At 47.6% G+C, this 18510-nt stretch overlaps 2 protein-coding genes across 2 annotated transcripts in view; both read right to left on the bottom strand.

The window, feature by feature from the left end:
• ABCF3 (ATP binding cassette subfamily F member 3) overlaps window positions 1–18510 on the bottom strand; it is a 291373-nt gene that overhangs the window by 42678 nt on the left and 230185 nt on the right. The gene's annotated exons all lie outside the window — the stretch shown is intronic.
• EIF2B5 (eukaryotic translation initiation factor 2B subunit epsilon) lies at window positions 4659–16528 on the bottom strand. Its single transcript, XM_050780184.1, has 16 exons — window positions 15373–16528; window positions 14195–14319; window positions 12800–12985; window positions 12531–12708; window positions 12360–12440; window positions 9889–9966; window positions 9315–9627; window positions 7986–8131; window positions 7620–7761; window positions 7397–7498; window positions 7116–7223; window positions 6858–6948; window positions 6438–6561; window positions 5753–5878; window positions 5265–5375; window positions 4659–5087 (listed from the first exon to the last, which is right to left on the bottom strand). The coding sequence occupies exons 1-16, from the start codon at window positions 15565–15567 to the stop codon at window positions 5028–5030; spliced, it is 2166 nt and encodes a 721-aa protein (XP_050636141.1). The 5' UTR covers window positions 15568–16528; the 3' UTR covers window positions 4659–5027.

Raw genomic sequence — 18510 nt, 5'->3', positions numbered from 1 at the left:
CCGTCTCTACTAAAAATACAGAAATTAGCCAGGTGTGGGGGCATATATGTGCCTGTAATCCCAGCTACTTGGGAGGCTGAGGCAGGAGAATCAGTTGAACCTGGGAGGCAGAGGTTGCAGTGAGCCAGGACTTTACCACTGCACTCCAGCCTGGGCAACAGAGGAAAACTCAATTAAAAAAAAAAAAAAAAAAAAACACGGAAAAATGGTAACTAAAATGTTCTTGTTTTTGAGACAGAGTCTCACTTTGTCACTCAGGCTGGAGTGCAGTGGTATGGTCTCAGCTCATTGCAATCTCCACTTCCCAGGTTCAAGTGATTCTCGTGCCTCAGCCTCCTAAATAGCTGGGATTACAGGTGCATACCACCACACGTGGCTAATTTTTTTTTTTTTTTTTTTTTTTTTGAGAAGGAGTCTCACTCTGTCACCCAGGCTGGAGTGCAGTGGAGCTATCTTGGCTCACTGCAACCTCTGCCTCCTGGGCTCAGGCGATTCTCCTGCCTCAGCCTTCTGAGTAGCTGGGATTACAGGCATGCACCACCATGCCTAGCTAACATTTTGTATTTTTAGTAGAGACAGGGTTCCACCATGTTGACCAGGATGGTCTCAAACTCCTGACCTCAAGTGATCTGCTTGCCTCAGCCTCCCAAAGTGCTGGGATTACAGGTGTGAGCCACCACGCTCAGTCCTAATTTTGTTTATTTTATTTTATTTTTTTTTGAGATGGAGTCTTGCACTGTCGCCCAGGCTGGAGTGCAGTAGTGTGATCTTGGCTCACTGAAAGCTCTGCCTCCTGGGTTCACGCCATTCTCCTGCTTCAGCCTCCTGAGTAACTGGGACTACAGGCACACGCCACCATGCCTGGCTAATTTTTGTATTTTTAGTAGAGACGGGGTTTCACTGTGTTAGCCAGGATGGTCTCAATCTCCTGACCTTGTGATCCTCCCGCCTTGGCCTCCCAAAGTGCTGGGATTACAGGTGTGAGTCACATCACACCCAGCCTTTTTTTTTTTTTTTTTTTTTTTGTCAGGGTCTTGCTCTGTCACCCTGGCTGGAGTGCAGTGGTGTGATCATAGCTCACTGCAGCCTTGAACTGGACACAAGTGATCCTCCCACCTCAGCCTCCCGAGTAGCTGGGACTACAGGCGCACACCACCACCCTTGGCTGATAATTTAAAATTTTTTATCAAGATGGGATCTTGCTATGTTGCCCAGCTGGTCTCAAATTCCTGGCATCAAGCAATCCACCTGCTGTGGCCTCCCAAAAGGCTGGGATTACAGGCATGAGCCACCATGTCCAGTGATTTTTCCTATTCTCTTTCTGCAGCCCAGTAGATGATTTTGGGCCTTATGTGATCCTTAACTACTTTTTTTTTTTAGATAGATAAAATATTCATGATTCAAGATTCAAGAAGTATGTAAGAATGGAAATACAGTGAAACGTTACCCTCCTATTTGATCCTCTAATCCTCCAATTCTCAAGAGAAGGAATTAGTTTGCTTATTTTTAATTTCTAAGAACTCTTTCTTCTCCAATTCCTTTTTTTTTTTGAGACGGAGTCTCGCTCTGCCGCCCAGGCTGGAGTGCAGTGGCCGGATCTCAGCTCACTGCAAGCTCCGCCTCCCCGGTTCACGCCATTCTCCTGCCTCAGCCTCCCGAGTAGTTGGGACTACAGGCGCCCGCCACCGCGCCCGGCTAGTTTTTTGTATTTTTTAGTAGAGACGGGGTTTCACCGTTTTAGCCAGGATGGTCTCGATCTCCTGACCTCGTGATCCACCCGTCTCGGCCTCCCAAAGTGCTGGGATTACAGGCTTGAGCCACCGCACCCGGCCCAATTCTTCCTTTTTAAAGTACTTTATGGACACAATATCTTTTCTTTGAGTTTTGAGAATAGTTATTGTAGCTTTTTCCCTATGAAGTTTTCAGAAAGCTCCCTACTTTGTCATTGTTTCCTTGGTTTCAATTTTCTATTTATTTGTTTTGGTCTTTCATATTGGAAGGTTACTCAGATGTTTAATGGTCGTTAGCTGTCTATTCACATTTAACAGTGAGATACCAAAAAGTGGATTGGAAGCTCAGTCTATTTACAAGGGTTATTAACGAACAGGCTTCATTGTAGGGTGATCATGTGGGGGGAAAGTTGACTTTATTTGTTGTTGAAGAAACCAAAAATGTCAGTATGCATAGGCATTTTTTTTTTTTTTCTGCAGTTGTTTCTTTTTATACCGGAGGTTCTGTCAGTGTGTGCTGATGTTGAGTCTCACCGCTCATGTATTTTCACTTAGTTCTCTATTTTCGATCTAATACCTCACCTCTATCCCCACTATGCCTGCTGCTGAATGCAGAGGCTCTGATAGTTTAAGTTCCCCTGGACATTCTGAAATTTCATGGGCTTTTTCATTCATTATGCTGGGCACTCATGGACAATTGGTCTGGAAACTTGTGACCTTTGGGCTTAGGAAACCTTAAGTCTATCTGCTAACTTCCTTCCTACCATTTCTCCAGAGATGGAATCTCCCATTTTATGCAGGGGAGAAGTAGGCATAATCACTCAGCTGGATCAGATGAGGTTGGGACTTGGCGGGGCTTTTTCTTATACAGATCATCGAGTAATGTCCTTCCACCCCACCCCTAGTTCTCAGCGTCATCCATACCCTCCTGTGAGGTGCTGAACCTTTTCTGGGTTCAGAAGGGCACATTGGCTTACTTCTTGCCACTAACTCCCTCAGCAGGTAGAACCCAACTCATTCTACTCTGTTAAGTCATTGTCGACTCTTCTGTTTTTCATCTTCCAAAATGTTGGCATCTCTCATTCATTGTCACCTCCTATTTTCCTTATTACTGGGTCACATGGCTTTATTATATGTATTTTTTGAGACAGAGTTTCACTCTTGTCACCCAGGTTGGGGTGCAATGGCACGATGTCGGCTCACTGCAACCTCTGCCTCCTGGGTTCAAGCAATTCTCCTGCCTCAGTCTCCTGAGTAGCTGGGATTACAGGCACCCGCCACCATGCCTGGTTAATTTTTTTTTTTTTTTTTTTTTTTGAGATGAAGTCTCACTCTTGTCCCCCACGCTGGTGTGCAATGGCCTGATCTCGGCTCACTGCAACCTCTGCCTCCCAGGTTCAAGTGATTCTCCTGCCTCAGTCTCCCGAATAGCTGGGATTACAGGCGCCCGCTGCCATGCCCAGCTAATTTTTTTGTTTGTTTGTTTTTTTGAGATGAAGTCTCACTCTTGTCCCCCAGGCTGGAGTGCAGTGGTGTGATCTCGGCTCACTGCAACCTCCGCCTCCCGGGTTCAAGGAATTCTCCCTGCCTCAGCCTCCCGAGTAGCTGGGATTACAGGCGCCTGCCACAACGCCCAGTTAATTTTTGTATTTTTGTAGAGATGGGGTTTCACTATGTTGGTCTCGAACTCTCGACCTCAGGTGATCCACCTTCCTTGGCCTCCCAAGGTGCTGGGATTACAGGCATGAGCCACTGGCCCCGGCCAAAATTATTGACTCACTCTATATGAAGACAAGGAACTTGAAAAGACAGAAAGGCATGTCTCTTTTGGTTGAAGTTAAAGCAATACAGCAAAGTGACAAGCTCCAGGTCAAGAGTCCAATATCAAACCTGGCTCTACCAGTTACTAGTTAGGGAAGCTCTGTGAGCTTCAGGCACCTTATATGAAAATGGGGATAAGACTTCATAGGGCTCATGTGAGGGTTAACGAAACAATATGTGAAAACTATTTGCCTGTCACATAGTAAACACTCTCAAGGGAAGCACCCTTCACAGGGCCTTCCTGTGTTCTTGGAACTTCCATTACTGGCTCTGGGTTATATTTGTCTGTGGGGCCAATTTCCCCTTCACTGAAACACAATATGCTGAAGTACAGAGTTCTGCATTCTGAGGGTCAAGTCCTTAGCTTTATCCCTCAAGAGTCATGTGACCTTGAGCTGATTTATTTATTTATTTTTTTTGAGACGGAGTCTTGCTCTGTCGCCGGGGCTGGAGTGCAGTGGCTGAATCTCAGCTCACTGCAAGCTCCGCCTCCCAGGTTTACGCTATTCTCCTGCCTCAGCCTCCCGAGTAGCTGGGACTACAGGCGCCCGCCACCTTGCCCGGCTAGTTTTTTTTTTGTATTTTTTAGTAGAGATGGGGTTTCACCGTGTTAGCCAGAGTGGTCTCGATCTCCTGACCTCGTGATCCGCCCGTCTCGGCCTTCCAAAGTGCTGGGATTACAGGCTTGAGCCACTGCGCCCGGCCTGATTTCCTTATTTTTAAGATGAAGAGTGGCCCACCTTCCTGACAGAACGAGTACCAGATCAACTGGAAAAGGTATGTGAGAGGAACTGACATGTCTAATGGGCTTTACTTATGGTTGGCAACATAACCCTCTGGCAGAAAAGTGTTCAAAATCGGACTCTATGGAAATGGGCTTAGGCACATCACCCCAGGATCACAAGTTGGTCCCCAGAGGATGGAAAAGAACCTCGGCCCTCTGCTACCCATGAACCATGGGAAAGGTTAATTCGCAAGGTACCACAGTACCACCTAGTGGCTGGAAACCTCTGTCCTCCCTCTCCCCCAGGTGTTAAGGAAAGGCTACCATGTGACTCTGGTCACATACTTCACTGGCTGATTAGTCAGGGATGGAGACAAACCAAATACACCGCTCTCTCTTTTAATATTAACATATACAAGCAGCAGAGAGAGCCAGCTGCTCTCTGCTGTTCCCTGAGGGAAAGCCGGAGCACAAAGCTGTTCCTCTGGCCTTCCTCCAACTGCAGGGCCTGCTTAGCTCCTCCCTAGGCAGAAGCTTTGTTCCAGCCACACTTCCCACATCCCAATTCCACAGTCAGGATGGGAGGCACATGGTTGCTAGCAGGGGAGAGAATACTGTAGTTCCAGCCTCTGCTCCTTTCAGTCTCAGCCTGGATGGTGGTCATTCATCCCTCTGCAGCTAGTTCCTTACTTGTCCCAGCCCAGGAGCCAGGAGGGTACTCAATCACACCCACAGGGGCAGGCAGTGTGACTTCAGTCATCTTCAGATGACTCCTCTTCTGCCTCTTTTAGCCACTGGATGAACCTCTGCAGCTGTAAGGAAGCAAAGGAGAGATCAGCTGGGGGAGGTGCACACAACTCTCCTGTTCCCCTCGGCAGATAAACAGCTTTTAACAACCAGAGCCTCAGAAACCAACCACCCTAGAGTCTAGGGGCCAGGACCTGGGAATGAGATAACCATCTTGACGAGAGGAGGGCAGCCTGACACACCTGTTGATTCTTGCGCAACTGCCGGCCCTTGTCAGTTGTATCTCTTTGGCTGAACCAGCTCAGAATTGTTTCCTCAGCCAGGATCTCCAGCTGGTAGAAAGCCATCAGTACCTGCAAAAGACCAATAAAGGGAACCTCAGGGGCCTTGGAGAGTCCAGCAGGATACTCTACCAGGCCCTCAGATCCCTCTACGCACTGAGTAGCCTCCTCCAAAATGGACAAGAGTGAGCTGTTCACTCTGCTCCTGGGGCAGGTCTAACTTCTGCAACTATTGCTGAGGAGAGCTTTGCACATTTCCAGACCTCCTCCCAGATGGCTACCTTACTAGCCCGGCTCCAAGCTGTACTATTCTAGCAATAAGCATGATATTGGGGGAGTGGATGGTCCATACTGGATTCACATTAGCTTCTATTTTATGTCTCCCACAGTGGTCACAAACCCTCATTTGAAAGCAAGTGCAGAAGAATGGGGCTTGAGGTCATATTCACCTTGGCCATGGAAATACCAAGAGCTTCATGCTCTAGGAAGAAGTCCTCAATGGCTGCTAACGCTTCCAAGTGGTCGGCTGCACGCTTTATGTAGTTCCTAAAAACAGGGCTCCAGGCCTTGAGCAGCTATGGAAGAAAGAAGGGAGCTGCAATATATTCCTGAGCATTCACCTGTACCTGGACATCCAAGCAAATCCATATTGATGACATGGGTGGACAAGAGGGAGATGATACAGGTTCTGTGGAATTATGTCGGAGGGACTTGGGAGTTGTTGACAGGGTTTGGGAAAAACAGATTCCTTAGGGAAGGTGAAAGGGGATCAGATGCTATAGGCTGCCTCAAAATACCTATTCCCACCCCAGAGGCTGATCTTGTGTTGGGTCAAATTGCTGCCATAGAGTCTGAATGTAAAGGTCCATTCCGAGTATACCTTTGGGGGCCTAGGATGGTATGAATCCTGGAGTCTCAAAGGCCAGTCAGTATTGAACTCAACCTGACCCCTCTGAACCAGCCAAGGCTGCTCTAGAGCCCAACCAGCTTCCAGAGGCAAGGAGAAAGGAACCAGAAGTCATATACCCAATATAACAGGCTAGTCTACTCCTGATTTCCTTTAAAGTCAAGTACAGCAAGGATGTGTATCTGCCTCTACCCAATCCCTTGTACTCAGCTCCGATTTTTGCTCACAGGAAGCAGCAGGGCACAGTAGCGGCTTGAGTCAAGCGGGGAATCCATCTGTTGCAGGGGGAACTCCAGGACCACGTGGCTCAGTACCTGCATCACCTCCTTTAGACTTATGTTATAGGCATACCTGTGGGGAGACTGGGGTGACACCAGGGCCTTCACTGGCCTTTCAGCAGGCTTAGAACTATGACACTGACAGACATTGAAGAGGAATTTGGATGGAATATGGAAGGGGAGGGTTTAGGAAGGAGAAAGTCTATGCTGAGGCTAGAACTTAATAGTGCTCTCCTTGCTCCAAATACTACTGGTCTTTCCATTTGGGATTTCAAAGGAATACATTCCTATTTGGAGAAGAAACGCTTACGAGAAAGCCTCTACTTTCCTGGGATCACCCCGAGGAGAACAGGGAGGGGCTGCTCTTACTTGAGAGAATTGATTTCCAGGACGAGATTGTCACAAGAAATGTTCTCCTCTTTGCCCCGCTGTAGTGTTCCTAGAACTTCATTCTGGAACACTGGAATCAAAGCAAGAGTAAGTTCATGGGCCAACATCATTCCAAAATGCTCTAAGTCATCCAGTCTTGACTTGATACCAAACCCTTTCTGAGGAACACAAGCCTCTGGCTAGTTGATCCAGGCAGAGAATAAACCAGTCCAGCGCATTTCTCCCCTGGCCACTCACCTTTGATGTCATCCATCTGAGGGGAGCCTCCCCGGCTGTCCGGCTCCTCAGAATCCATACTTTGCTCACTTTCACTTTCACTCTCTTCTTCCATGTTGATCTTGAGTCCTGAGAAGCCATAATGGGTGAGGAAAAAGAAAAAAAAGAGCCATCGACAGAGAGCAATATACCTGCCCTGTCTGCATAAATAAAGGAGTGAATAAGTAATGCGACTCTGAAGTATTCATTATCCTTCAAAATATTCCGATTCAGTAGGAGGGCAGGCATCAGGCCTAGCTCACCCCACAGATTCTGCTGCAGTTCCTCCTCTTCCTCCATGTTCATGCCTGCAGCTTTCCAGAGGTAGCCCTTGCCAGCAACTCCTACTTCTGCTGGATTGTAACCTGGAAAAGGCAATGATCTATAGAGGGCCCAGCGGAAACACTAATCCCTCCAGGAGGAAACACTGGTTCTTCTATGAGGCAGCGAGACACACAGATGCCCCACACCTGTCGAATCTCACACCTTTCATCTTCACTTTCTCCTTTTCTTGGTCAGTCCCAGAATCATCACTGAACTCCCCATCATCTTCATCTTCCTCTGCATCTGGAGGGTGCAAAGAGATTACCGAGCCCTCAGGCAGCATGATATTTGGGCCCACAACCACCTAGGGGAAAAAAACACAGAACCATTAGTGTGTGGAGGAAAAGCGCATCCTGATAATGAGAGCAACTTTTTTCTTTTTTTTTAAACTAAGCCTAGACGGTAAATGAAACCACCGGATTTGTTCTCTCAACTCAGACAGGATTATGGGTGGAAATAATGTCCCTTCTGGCTCAATGTGACTGCCACTCAATTTGGGGCCCATGCACAGTACACATCAGGTCTTACCTCGGAAGTGAGGACACAGCGTGGTTTCAGTGTCACTCGTTCCTTGACCTCAGCATTGTCACAAAGCAGAGACTGATGGATCTGTGCTCCAGTAGCCACTCGAACACCCTGCCACAGGTAGGTCTGGTCCAGCACCACGTTATCACCTGGCTCAGGATGGGAAGGCCTCTGGGTCACTAAGGGTACCAACTGCAGAGCAGAGCCCTTCATAAAGGACAGGGCTGACTGACACCAGCACAGCTCCCACCTAACTCTCATTCCCCATCCCACAAGTCACCAGAAACACCCACTCACCCCCTAAGCTCAAGCCTGAGAAGAGAAGATACTTCACCAAGTTTACAACAGTTATAGACTATATACAGTGCTTAAGAACCCGAGAACCTTCAGGATTTCTGGGGACCCTCTGAACTAAAAAACCTTATTAGAATCATATCTATGTCTACAAGCAGAACCAAATAATTCCACCTCTTCTGGTACATTTTAGAATCCAAGTCTTTTTTTTCTTTTGAGACATGGTCTCACTCTGTCACCCAGGTTGGAGTGCAGTAGTATGATCATGACTCACTGCACCCTTGACCTCTGGGCTCAGGTAATCCTCCTGCCTCAGCCTCCTGGAGAGCTGAGACTACAGGCACGTGCCATCACGCCTGGCTAATTTTTGTATCATTTGCAGAGAAGGGGTGTCGCCATGTTGCCCAGGCTGGTCTTGAACTCCTGGGCTCAAGCGATCTTCCCACCATGGCTGGGATTACAAGCATGAGCCACCACACTCAGCCCCTAGAATCTGAGCCTTACTGTTGTTCTTGGAAAGGGGAAGTACTATTAGAAGCATCACATTACTGCAACCAAAATGAGTTACCAAGAGGCCAACCAGGCAGTTATGGTAGACTAAAAAGAACACTGGACTTACAATCAGAAAACCCAGATTCAGGTCCCACCATTATTGCCAATGACCTTGGGCAAGAAAATCTTGTTGAGCCTGTTTATTTGTAAATTATGAGGATTAATGAAACAATGTATATAAAAGCCCTTTGTAAACTGTAATGTGCTAAACAGATGTTGTTACTGCATGTTAATTATCTGCTTGCTCCTGAATGTGACTATAGGGTACCCTGGAATGTGAAGAGTCATCCAATGAGAGGCTCACAGGCCACAAATTAAGGTATCACTGTTTTCAAATCCCTGTTTCCTCCTTTCCTGAGGTAGCCACTCTAGTTCCTTATTCCTAGGGACTGTCCCTTGTGTAGCCATCCCTTGTGTTTCTGGAGACATGCACCTCCCAGGTTCCTGTTCCTAGGATGGTTGGCTTGATTCCCCACCTGTGCTCACCAATGCAGCAGCCAGGGCCAATGACACTGTTGGTGATAAAGCAATTGCTGCCAATGACAGTGCCAGAGCCCAGGAGCACATTTTCCTCTAGGATGCTGCCATGGCCCAGGCTGACCTCAGGCCCTCGGTAGATATTGTGCCGGGAATGAGTGCAGCTCTGGGTGGTGCTGTCAGTGAAGTTCGCCTCTGGGGTGAGAGGGTAGACCCATCGGCGGATGACATCAGCACAGACAGCTGAGTACATGTGTAGGTTGGAGACACGGGCACCATATTCCTTAGCTGTTACGTGCATGTGGATCTGGTTCCCTAGAATCTGAATGAGAAGGAAAGGGAGGTCACCTAAGCAAGAAAGACAGGAAGAATGCCCCAAAGTACAAATTTTCTAATCCTCGTAAGCTCCCCTCTGCCTCTCACTGCCACAAAGACTCTTCTTTGTGTACTGTTCCTCCTGCCCCCGGCTTTTCCTCCCTCCTAAGCCTCAATAAAACACAAAAAGGGATCAAAAGTTACCAGCATGAGATACAATCATAGCCTTCTCCTCTCTCCTAAAGAGGCATTGGAAGACTTTTCTCACCTCCTCATTCACTAAGAGACCTCGCACAAAGTCATCTCGAGTTTGGTAGTCAAAGTTGTCTGTAAAGAGTTGCGCCACCTGTGGAAGGGAAGCGGAGTGGGCTAGAATTAAGTACTATTCTTTTTTTTTTTTTTTTTTTTTTTGAGACGAGTCTAGCTCTGTTGCCCAGGCTGAAGTGCAGCGGCATGATCTCGGCTCACTGCAACCTCCGCTTCCTGGGTTCAAGTGATTCTTGTGCCTCAACCTCCCAAGTAGCTGGGATTACAAGTGCCCATCACCACACCCAGCTAATTTTTGTATTTTTTTTTTTTTTTAGTAGAGATGGGGTTTCACTGTGTTGGTCAAGCTGGTCTCGAACTCCTGACCTCATGATCCACTCACCTTGGCCACCGCGCTTGGCCAGGATTAAGTACTATTCTCTAGGAGCACAGATAAACCCCCAGAGACCTAGCAAACCCTATGACAGCTGGACATGGACCAGAATTCCAAAGAGACTCCCAGTGGGATACTGGAGACAAGATATTTGCTTTACAACAGATTCTAAAAAAGAAAAAAAACCTGGCTGCAGTGGCTCACGCCTGTAATCCCAGCACTTTGGGAGGCTGAGGCAGGCAGATCACCTGAGGTCGGGAGTTCGAGACCAGCCTGACCAACATGGTAAAACCTCATCTCTACTAAAAATACAAAAATTAGGCCGGGCGCGGTGGCTCAAGCCTGTAATCCCAGCACTTTGGGAGGCCAAGATGGGCAGATCACGAGGTCAGGAGATCGAGACCATCCTGACTAACACGGTGAAACCCCGTCTCTACTAAAAAATACAAAAAACTAGCTGGGTGAGGTGGCAGGCGCCTGTAGTCCCAGCTACTCGGGAGGCTGAGGCAGGAGAATGGCGTAAACCCGGGAGGCGGAGCTTGCAGTGAGCTGAGATCCGGCCACTGCACTCCAGCCTGGGCGACAGAGCGAGACTCCGTCTCAAAAAAAAAAAAAAAAAAAATACAAAAATTAGCTGGGTGTGGTGGCACATGCCTGTAATCCTAGCTACTTGGGAGGCTGAGGCAGGAGAATTGCTTGAATCTAGGAGGCAGAGGTTGCGATGAGCTGAGATTGCACCATTGCATCCAGCCTGGGCAACAAGAGCGAAACTCTGTCTCAAAAAAAAAAAAAAAAAAAAGTCTGGGTGCGGTGGCTCACGCCTGTAATTGCAGCACTTTGGGAGACCAAGGCGGGAGGATCACCTGAGGTCAGGAGTTAGAGACCAGCCTGGCCAATATGGTGAAACCCCACCTCTACTAAGAAATACAAAAAATAGCCGGGTATGGTGGCGCATACCTGTAGTCCCAGCTACTTGAAAGGGTGAGGCAGGCCGGGCGCGGTGGCTCAAGCCTGTAATCCCAGCACTTTGGAGGCCGAGACGGGCGGATCACGAGGTCAGGAGATCGAGACCATCCTGGCTAACACGGTGAAACCCCGTCTCTACTAAAAAAAATACAAAAAACTAGCCGGGCGAGGTGGCGGGCGCCTGTAGTCCCAGCTACTCAGGAGGCTGAGGCAGGAGAATGGCGTGAACCCGGGAGGCGGAGCTTGCAGTGAGCTGAGATCCGGCCACTGCACTCCAGCCTGGGTGACAGAGCGAGACTCCGTCTCAAAAAAAAAAAAAAAACAAAAAAAAAACGAAAGGGTGAGGCAGGAGAATCACTAGAACCCGGGAGGCAGAGGCTGCAGTGAGCTGAGATTTTGCCAGTGCACTCCAGCCTAGGCGACAGAGTGAGACTCCGTCTCAAAACAACAACAACAAAAACCATAGTGGCTCATGCCTGTAATTCCAGCATTTTGGAAGGTCGAGGTGGTCAGATTGCTTGAGCTCAGGAGTTCATGACCAGGCTGGACAGGGCAAAACCCAGTCTCTACAAAAAAATACAAAAATCAGTGGTAGTGCATGCCTGTGGTTCCAGCTACTCAGGAGGCTGAGGCAGGAGGTTCACCCGAACCCAGCAGGTTGAGGCTGCAGTGAGCCATCACAGTGCCACTATGCTCCAGCCTGGGCCACAGAGCGAGACCCTGTCTCAAAACATATATAAATAAAAATGAAAATAAGGCCAGGTGTGGTGGCTCATGCCTGTGATCCCAGCACTTTGGGAGGCCAAGACCAGCCTGGACAAAATGGTGAAACCCCATCTCTATTAAAAATATAAAATTAGCCAGGCATGGTAGTGTGTGCCTGTAATCCCAGCTACTCAAGAGGCTGAGGCAGGAGAATCACTTCAACCTAGGAGGCAGAGTTTGCAGTGAGCTGGGATCACACCACTGCACTCCAGCCTGGGCAACAGAATGAGACTCTGTCTCAAAAAATAAAAATAAAAATAATGAAAATAAAGAGGGAGAAGAAATATACCCTGGCCTTCTAAGGGTGCAATAACAGACATACAGAGTTCTACTCTTTGGGTGTGTAGCCCCAGCCCTAAAGAGCTCACCTGAGGAGAACAGATGCTGATATGACAATCCAGTAAATCATATCGAACCTCCACTCCATCACTACTGCCCTGAAACAGGCTCTGTGAGGAGAAGTTACAAGGACTTTAATTCGTTTCTCCCACTGAAGCCTGTCACTTCCCCACCTCTAAGGATCCCAGATATCCACACACCAGAGGAAACGAAAAACGCCGGAGACCCTGGGTCTTCTGAAAATGGAGAACCCTGTTTGTGGCATTATCCACAGCCACTACCACATTTTCTTCGTGGCAACGAGTTGGGTGGCTGGGGGATGACTCCTTGAAGATCATCGTCATCACAGAAACATTTTTTTCTAGCTTCCGTCTCAACCTATAAAGGACAGGAGGGAGAGAACTGCAAAAAGCAGTCTCAGGGCTCTGCTGGTCTTTAACCCTTGTTCCTGTCATTTTCCCATCCTGACCTGTGTTCCTCAAGGGCTCTGGTGATATTGATGTTTGAGATGACATCCCCATACACCAGAAGGAAGTCGGAGCGCACCAAGGCCTTGGCATCAACATCACGGAGGACATCTCCCAGTGATCGATAGAGCTCTGATGTAATTATTCGAACCACATTGAGAGAAGTAGGGCGGCACCACTTGGACTTCCTAAAGGAAGGGAGGGTGAGGGGAATGAATATATCAAGCATAAATATCATTTGAGCCTTCCCCATTTTTCACCCCCATTCAGCATTCACAGTCCTCAATGGCTTTTTTGGGTTCTTGCCAGCGTCTTCAACTTCAAAGAGAATCATGAACTACAATGAATGCTTTCAGCATCCTGTGTCACCAGTCTTGTTTTATGGGTTAGGAAACATAGTTATTTCCCCTCCATACCTTGACCCCTTGTCCCTAAACATCAATTTGAACTCAAAATCCTGCTGAAGCCTAGGGTACACAAAGTACCCTGGGAACACACTTCATGTCAGCTTTCCCCTTCTGCAATCCATATAACATTTAGCAACTGTCTGATGGAGACCATGCTAATGTCCTAGTCTTTATTTCCTGGACTTCCATAAGTGATGCGATTCCCTAGTTTTCTTTTTTTTTTTTTCTTTTTTTTTTGAGACGGAGTCTCGCTGTGTCTCCCAGGCTGGAGTGCAGTGGCGTGATCTCGGCTCACTGCAAGCTCCGCCTCCCGGGTTCACGCCATTCTCCCGCCTCAGCCTCCCAAGTAGCTGAGACTACAGGCGCCCGCCACCACGCCCGGCTAGTTTTTTGTATTTTTAGTAGAGACGGGGTTTCACCATGTTAGCCAGGATAGTCTCGATCTCCTGACCTCGTGATCCACCCGCCTCGGCCTCCCAAAGTGCTGGGATTACAGGCTTGAGCCACCGCGCCCGGCCAGATTCCCTAGTTTTCAAGATTTCAAAAAACATGTAAGTGCTCACTACATGCTTGGGACTGAGTTAGGCAGTGGGAATACAAAAATGACAAGGAACTCATTTATATCCTCGAAGGTGAGAACAAACAAGACTTAGAAACTCAGTGGGAAAACAAAGATGTTATCGTTGTAACTTCCATACTGAAGCCATTACATAAAAGCAAAGTCCACTGGGACCAAACTTTATAATGAGATTCAGAAAAAACCCAAGTTTATTCTTTAATCTTTGTCATAGAAAACCCAAGACAGACAGATACAAAGTTTCAGCTGCTCACCTCCTGATAAGTGTAAAAAATACCCTTAGAACTTACAATGACGTCTAAGTAGACACATTTTTCCCTTCTCACATTTCCCCTTAGTTATATTCATCCTGAAGAAACTGGAAAAAGATGGCGAAACATGGAAAGAAAAGAAGAAAAGTTGCAGGGCCTTACAGTAAATGTTCTTTGATTTGAGCAGCTTTCCAGCAACAAAAGACAAATGTTTCCTGTACACCTGTGGCAGTCAGGAATTCCAGAGTATAGTCAATTAATGCCACATTGGCCAGGGGCAAGAGGACCTGAAGGATAGAAGATGAAAAAAAATTGAGGTCTCGAATCCCTTTGGATACCCCACTGCAACAATTTTCACTCCTCTATTAATATTTCCAAATGGTGTAATTTTGCTGTATCTTTCCAATTCAAAGGTACACAGGTTCCTGCCTTTGATGTTCACGTCATGCTCTAAGCCTGAGTCTGAAACGTTGCAATTTGGGGATGGTAAGTACAGAATCTGTGTGCCTTGTATCAGACACAGAGCTGTGACAGAATGGCAGTTCACCGCTGGCAAAGGATAATACTGGAAATCAATCATATTTCCATAAATTTAAGCATTGCTAAGGCCTTCTTCCCCATAAGATTTCCTTCCTTGATCCCTTTCTAAGTGTCAGAGGTTAGCCATCTCCCGTCACTTTTCAAAAATGAACAGCCATTAGGCTTTTTCGAAAGAATTAGAGAGGATTTTCTTAAATCCCATGCAGTTCCCTCTCTCTGAACTGAGGGCTGCTGAACGACCCAGCTGAGTTCAATACTCCATTGTCTAGACAACTCGGGGGCTGATGGCAATCAACCACTAAACCCATTTTGTCCTTTCGACAGATAGCACCGGGTATCATTAGAACCTGGAGGGGGAAAAAAAAAGTACACTGACCGAGATCTAGCCTGTTCTTTTTAAGGCATATTACCGCCCTTTCAGAGGCAAAAGGTCGTTTCTTTTCACCTAAGCATCCGTCATCTGCAAGGTTAAAAGCGGCGCAGCCTCTTCCAGGGGCACTGAATCCCCGCGTGAAGACTTTCTCAAGCGCTGTTTCTACATTTAGCTCTCTTCATTCCTTTCAAACCCGAGGTGTACAGCATTACCAATGCCCAAATCTGCCGGCCACTAACTTGGTCAGCAGTCATCAGGGTTTAAGACAGTACCTCTGCCTCCTTCCTAACCACGTAAACTCGGTTTTAGGATAACAGTATGGACACAAGTCCTTCAAAGGCTTGCCGTAGTAGTTAGCCGAAAGGAGAACTTGCTCCAGCCCTGCCACACTTCCTGCCCTCTGGCTGCTCGCGTGCGCTGCGCTCACCCGAGGCTGGTCCTTGGAGATGGGGAAGAAGCGGCGATCGAAGCTATCGGCCACCAGAACTGCTTGTAGGGGCGGCGGCGGTTCCTCCTCCGCCCCTCTGGCTCCCCCGCCACCGCTGCCTCCCGGCCCCGCGCCGCTGCGCTTGTTGGCCCGACTAACCACCACACCAGGCGGCGCCACTACAGGGGCCGCCATCTTCTTCTCTCACGGCCACCACTTCCGCAAGGAAGCTGACACCGCACGCAATAAGGGACAAAAAGGATCCAGCACTTGAAATGCGATGAACTAATTAACGAAGGGAAGGAGGAGACGAGGAGGGAGCAGTGCGCATGCGTCTTCTGCGGGAGCCCACAGAGTTCTAGGTTGATCCCGGAGGCGCGAGGAGTGGGGACCGGTCGCGGTTGTCCCGGCCCCTGGAGGCGCAGGGTAGGGGTGGGGTCCCATAGACGTCAGACTCGGTCTGCAAGTATCGTCGGCCTTCATTTGTCTGTGAACAAGTCGAGATTCTTGCAGCGTGATAGGATTTGTGGTCGCCACGAAGGGGCCAGCTCCATCCGGAACCTGTAATCGTCCAGCAGTTTCCCCGCCCCGCGCATGTGAAATATGTAGCCCTCCGTATTCATTCTAGAAACTTCTGGGAACCCAGCGCCTTGGGGAGATGGAACCGAGCCAGATGTCCCCCCGCTGCGAGGAACTCAGAACCTGCATAGAGAAGGTGGCATATAGTAGGGAGACTAGTAATTCCATTGAGCGCTGATTTTGGGCTAGGCACGATACAAGCATTATCTCATTTAATTCGTCACATATCTCTGCAAAACATCTTATTCATTCGTTCAGCAAACATTTCTTGAACTCTCAGAAGGATGAAGGAAGTTTACCCATCTAGTAAGTGGAAGAACTGGTATTGGAACCCGATCTGTCAGACTGCAGAGTTCCACAATCTTGCTGCCAAGTTATGTGGGGATAACAATGACGATTTAATGTCATCTATTCATTCTTCCAGCCTATCATCCTCCTCTGTCTTAAGCAGAGTGGAGACAGGGGTGGATCCAGGCACACCAGTAAGTTGTACTGGCATTAAGCAGTAAGCTTTCTGGGCAGAGGAAAGTGCGGGCGTAAAGGTCCAAGGCTTGAAAAGGCGCAGCAGCACCTTTCTCTCTTTGGGGAAAGATGCTGGGGCTGCGGGGAATAAACCAACCCTGCAGAGGGGCGGGGCCGTGGGAAAGCGGTGGAACAAGGCAGGAAGCCTGGGCGTCATTTGGAAGGCAAGAAGCTTTTCTGTAAAGCATCGCGCCCTTTCTGCACGGGACCTGTCCAGGTTCCACGCCACAGGCTTCTGCAGTTCCTGCAAACTTCCCATCCCGCCCCGCGTTGCACGTCGGGATTTGAAGTTTGCGATGCTGAGCGTTGTTTCCACGTGGCGATTCCGACTTGACCCGTCGTGTCCGGCGCTCGCCTCGTGGAACCGAGGAGTCTGTCATTTCTTCCCTGGTTAGGGTGCTGAACGAAAACCGTTTGATTTATCCTGGAAAAGGAAAGGCTGAAGGCAATTAAGTAAAAGTTTTCAATTAAATGAATGCACGTTGTAGAAAAGGAATGTTCAACTGCCTTACAAATCCAGAGGTAGAAATGGGGGGCGGGGGGAAGAATTAAATAGGACACACATACACACTCTTGGGGGGCAGGGTATGGAAAGTAGGTCCGATTGCAGCATTTATTTTAAATGATTCCCGCAACCTTGGGAAGTTGGGAAGTGGTGAATCCGCTGCCGAAAAGCATTTGTGCTTATGGTAAATCCAGGTCTTAAAATTCTGTAGACTGGTAGCTATATGGATATGATTTTAATAGATGAGTTTCAGGAAGACTCTCTCAAACTTTTTTTTTTTAAACTTACTTGAAATATATTGGAAACCACATATACATAATCTGTCTCACACACACTACGTAAAGAAGTAAAATTTCCTTTCCCCACTTCTTTCATCCTATCCAATCTGTAGAGTCATAACCATTCTTAATAATTTGATGGGTATTCGTTTCATTTCCTCCCTAAATTTGTATATCTCGAACTAGAGCTAGAGTGTATGCCTACACACACACACCCATACATATGTATTCAAATATAATATATGTATATCCACATGTATTCAAACACAGAATTATGTTTAGATAATTATGGTTATATGCTGGTATGCTAGAGCCAGACTGCCTGGCTTCCTTTCCAGACCCTAGATGGGTAACTTTGGGCAACTCAGCCTCTCTATGCCTGGACTTCATCTTTGAAACGGGATAATAATAATACTTATCCCATATGGTTCTTGTGAGAATTAAATGAAATAATATATGAAAAGCCCTTAGAACAGGCATTGACACATTGTGAAGGTAACGTAGCTATTTTGATAGTTATGCATTTTGTTTGCAACTTGATTTTTATTTAACATATGAGGGAATGTAGACAAACGTAGCAATTTTCAATGATTCCATTAAATTCCATAGCATGAATATACCATTGTTTATCCAACCATTTCTCTCTTGAGAAATATTGCAGATTTTTTTTGCAGTTTCTACGATTACACATAATGCCACAATAAACGTATTTCTACATATAGTCTTTATAAATTTGCATTTATTTCTTTTTTTTTTTTTTTTTTTTTTTTTTTTTTTTTTGAGACGGAGTCTCGCTCTGTCGCCCAGCCCAGGCTGGAGTGCAGTGGCGCGATCTCGGCTCACTGCAAGCTCCGCCTCCCGGGTTCACGCCATTCTCCTGCCTCAGCCTCCCGAGTAGCTGGGACTACAGGCGCCCACAACCGCGCCCGGCTAATTTTTTTTGTATTTTTAGTAGAGACGGGGTTTCACCGTGGTCTCGATCTCCTGACCTTGTGATCCGCCCGCCTCGGCCTCCCAAAGTGCTGGGATTACAGGCGTGAGCCACCGCGCCCGGCCAAATTTGCATTTATTTCTTAGACTTTATTATTAGAGTAACTGGTTCAAATTGGATGTAATTCCCATGGCAGAGGGTACATTGTTGAACTCACTGGCAAGTCTGATGAGGCACTGGTGGAACTCATAGAGATATTGCTTAATTGCTCTCCCTGGACAATGTGTCATTTTGCACTTAAACCAGCAATGTATGAGAGTGCC

Source organism: Macaca thibetana, chromosome 2, assembly GCF_024542745.1.
Source record: "Macaca thibetana thibetana isolate TM-01 chromosome 2, ASM2454274v1, whole genome shotgun sequence".
Taxonomy (NCBI): Eukaryota; Metazoa; Chordata; class Mammalia; order Primates; family Cercopithecidae; genus Macaca; species Macaca thibetana.
Note: the sequence above shows the minus strand (reverse complement) of the source record. Positions and strands in the feature narration are given on the sequence as shown.

Coding starts and splice junctions, on each gene's coding strand:
- EIF2B5 (XM_050780184.1), bottom strand. CDS start 15,567: ATGGCGGCCCCTGTAGTGGCGCCGCCTGGTGTGGTGGTTAGTCGGGCC. Junction 6,562..6,857: donor CTGGAAATCAATTCTCTCAA/GTAAGAGCAGCC, acceptor GTCTCCCCACAG/GTATGCCTATAACATAAGTC. Junction 5,088..5,264: donor AGTTGCGCAAGAATCAACAG/GTGTGTCAGGCT, acceptor GCTTCCTTACAG/CTGCAGAGGTTCATCCAGTG.